The sequence below is a fragment of the Vicia villosa genome, linkage group LG1, assembly GCF_029867415.1.
Source record: "Vicia villosa cultivar HV-30 ecotype Madison, WI linkage group LG1, Vvil1.0, whole genome shotgun sequence".
Taxonomy (NCBI): Eukaryota; Viridiplantae; Streptophyta; class Magnoliopsida; order Fabales; family Fabaceae; genus Vicia; species Vicia villosa.
Genome location: NC_081180.1, coordinates 62,371,213 through 62,373,577, shown reverse-complemented (window position 1 = coordinate 62,373,577; position 2,365 = coordinate 62,371,213). Strand labels below are relative to the sequence as shown.

Genomic DNA, 2,365 nt, shown 5'->3' with positions numbered 1-2,365 from the left:
GAAATCTTTAATAAAAAGTTAACTTTTATGTAATCTAATTTTAATTATATTTATTAATTAAAAAATTAAAAAATTTATTTTTACTTATTTTTTTATTAAAAATCAGGTTATTATTTTATAAATTAAGTTACCTTAAAGATAAATGATTGATTGTTATCCTAATATTAAACTCTTCTTAATTTTAAAATAAAATTTTTACTGAAATAATGTTGTAGTCAATATTTCCTTGAAAGTTAAATAAAAAAAAATTCTTAGTCAATATCATTTCATATTGTATAGTATGTTCATAAAAATAATATTTTATAATATAATGTTATCATCACATATAAATATAAGTGTAGGGATTCCTTCTTTTTCAACAACAAAAGTAAAGAGTAGAGTTTAATACTTTTTATTAGGATGAGAAGTATTACAATGTTAATGAACAAAATCCAATTTTGTTTTGTCACATTTTTCTTGCTGTCAGTGATCTTCAATTCTATGATTGCCTCATCCATTACATCTAGAGGTATTATTTCTAGAGTGATATTGCATATTAATTAATTTCATAAATTAAATTCATATTGAGAATATAAATATATTTTATATTGTTATTTAATCATAATCACTTATTTAATCATAATCACTAGTTTTTTTTTTAAAATATATATTTTAATTATTTTTAAAATAACATTTATGGAGTCCAATACATAAAATTAAAATATTTTCATACTAAGTTCTTATTTTAAGAATTAATAATACATTTAATTATTTATTATCATTTGAATTAAGTTGATATGTACTAATACTGTAAAAATATTTTATATTATTTGTTAATACTCGTAAACGTTAGATTTTTATTTAAATCAAATATAAAATACTAATGTTTATGATGCTGAGTAAAACTTTATATATAAAATATTGCATCTTAATTTAACTAACATCTTCTAATCTTTTTTATTTTAGAAGTCAGACGTCCCTTGGTTTCCGAATATGAGATAGATATTCAGGTATGACCCATCATCCTCATTACTGCTATTTCACAAAATCTTTATTTATTTTTAATATTTATTAATTATATTATTATTTGATATTTTATCAAGTTAAAAAAATTATTAAACCATAGTAAACTATTAAGATTGACAAATAAAAACTTCACTTCTATTACCGTATGAAAGTATATTTAATAAAAAATGATAATTATATGTCTTATTAATTGTTAAATTTTTTTGCAGCATATTGAAGAATCTGATGAAAAGTCGGTGTCTCAAATAAAAGTAGAAGAAATTAAGGATTTGTTGGCAAGAAAGGTTTTAATTGAAACGACGTCAACACCTAAAAATTGCACTGGCCATTGTAACAAGTGTGTTCCATGCAGAGCTGTCACAAGACCAGTGCCACACCTACCAAACCCACCTCCAAACCTGAAGTATGGGAATGTAAATGCGTTCCACCGAAAAAATAGTCATATTTTGCAAGAGTCCAAACCGGAAGTATGGGAATGTAAATGCTTTCCACCCAAAAAATAATTATATTTTGCAGGAGTCCAAACCAGAAGTATGGGAATGTAAATGCGTTCCACCCAAATAATAATTGTCATTATGTATAATTTTATCTTTTATTAAAATAAATAATAGAGAACTCTTGCTAATAAAACTTGTGATGCATGTAACTAAAATTTGATTTTTAAAGAATGATTGATGATAATCATTCAAGTTAGAAACTTTGAAAAAAAGTTTGCAACCCGCTTATTCTTACTAAATTACTAATATCTTTTTCTTATAGAGATCCTCTTAGAATGAGACTTTAATCATTATAAAATAGATAGAAGAATGTCATGAATTGTTTAAGGAAATATATATATATATATATATATATATATATATATATATATATATATATATATATATATATATATATATATATATATATATATATATATATATATATATATATATATGAGGACATATCATATGAGAATGCTTTTTTTATGTGAGAATAAATCTGAACCATTGAATTTTAAAATAAATGGTAGAGATTATGAGTGAATCTTTTTTTTCTCTCTCGTACGTCATCTATTTCAAAATGTATGAGAGAGAGAAAAAAGATTCATCTATAATCTCCACCATTTATTTTAAAATCCAATGTTTCATATTCATTCTCACATTCTCATATAAGAAAAGCATTTTCATATGATATGCCATATATATATATATATATATATATATATATATATATATATATATATATATATATATATATATATATATATATATATATATATATATATATATATATATATATATATATATATATATATATATATATATATATATATATATATATATATATATATATATATATATATATATATATATATATATAT

The 2,365-nt window shown here is 20.6% G+C and overlaps 1 protein-coding gene across 1 annotated transcript; it reads left to right on the top strand.

Annotated features, from left to right (window-relative positions):
• The first annotated feature begins 367 nt into the window (after nucleotides 1-367).
• LOC131607623 (EPIDERMAL PATTERNING FACTOR-like protein 6) lies at nucleotides 368-1,636 on the top strand. Its single transcript, XM_058879604.1, has 3 exons — nucleotides 368-508; nucleotides 946-989; nucleotides 1,215-1,636. The coding sequence occupies exons 1-3, from the start codon at nucleotides 400-402 to the stop codon at nucleotides 1,506-1,508; spliced, it is 447 nt and encodes a 148-aa protein (XP_058735587.1). The 5' UTR covers nucleotides 368-399; the 3' UTR covers nucleotides 1,509-1,636.
• The last annotated feature ends 729 nt before the right edge of the window (nucleotides 1,637-2,365 follow it).

Coding starts and splice junctions, on each gene's coding strand:
- LOC131607623 (XM_058879604.1), top strand. CDS start 400: ATGAGAAGTATTACAATGTTAATGAACAAAATCCAATTTTGTTTTGTC. Junction 509..945: donor CTCATCCATTACATCTAGAG/GTATTATTTCTA, acceptor TTTTTATTTTAG/AAGTCAGACGTCCCTTGGTT. Junction 990..1,214: donor AATATGAGATAGATATTCAG/GTATGACCCATC, acceptor ATTTTTTTGCAG/CATATTGAAGAATCTGATGA.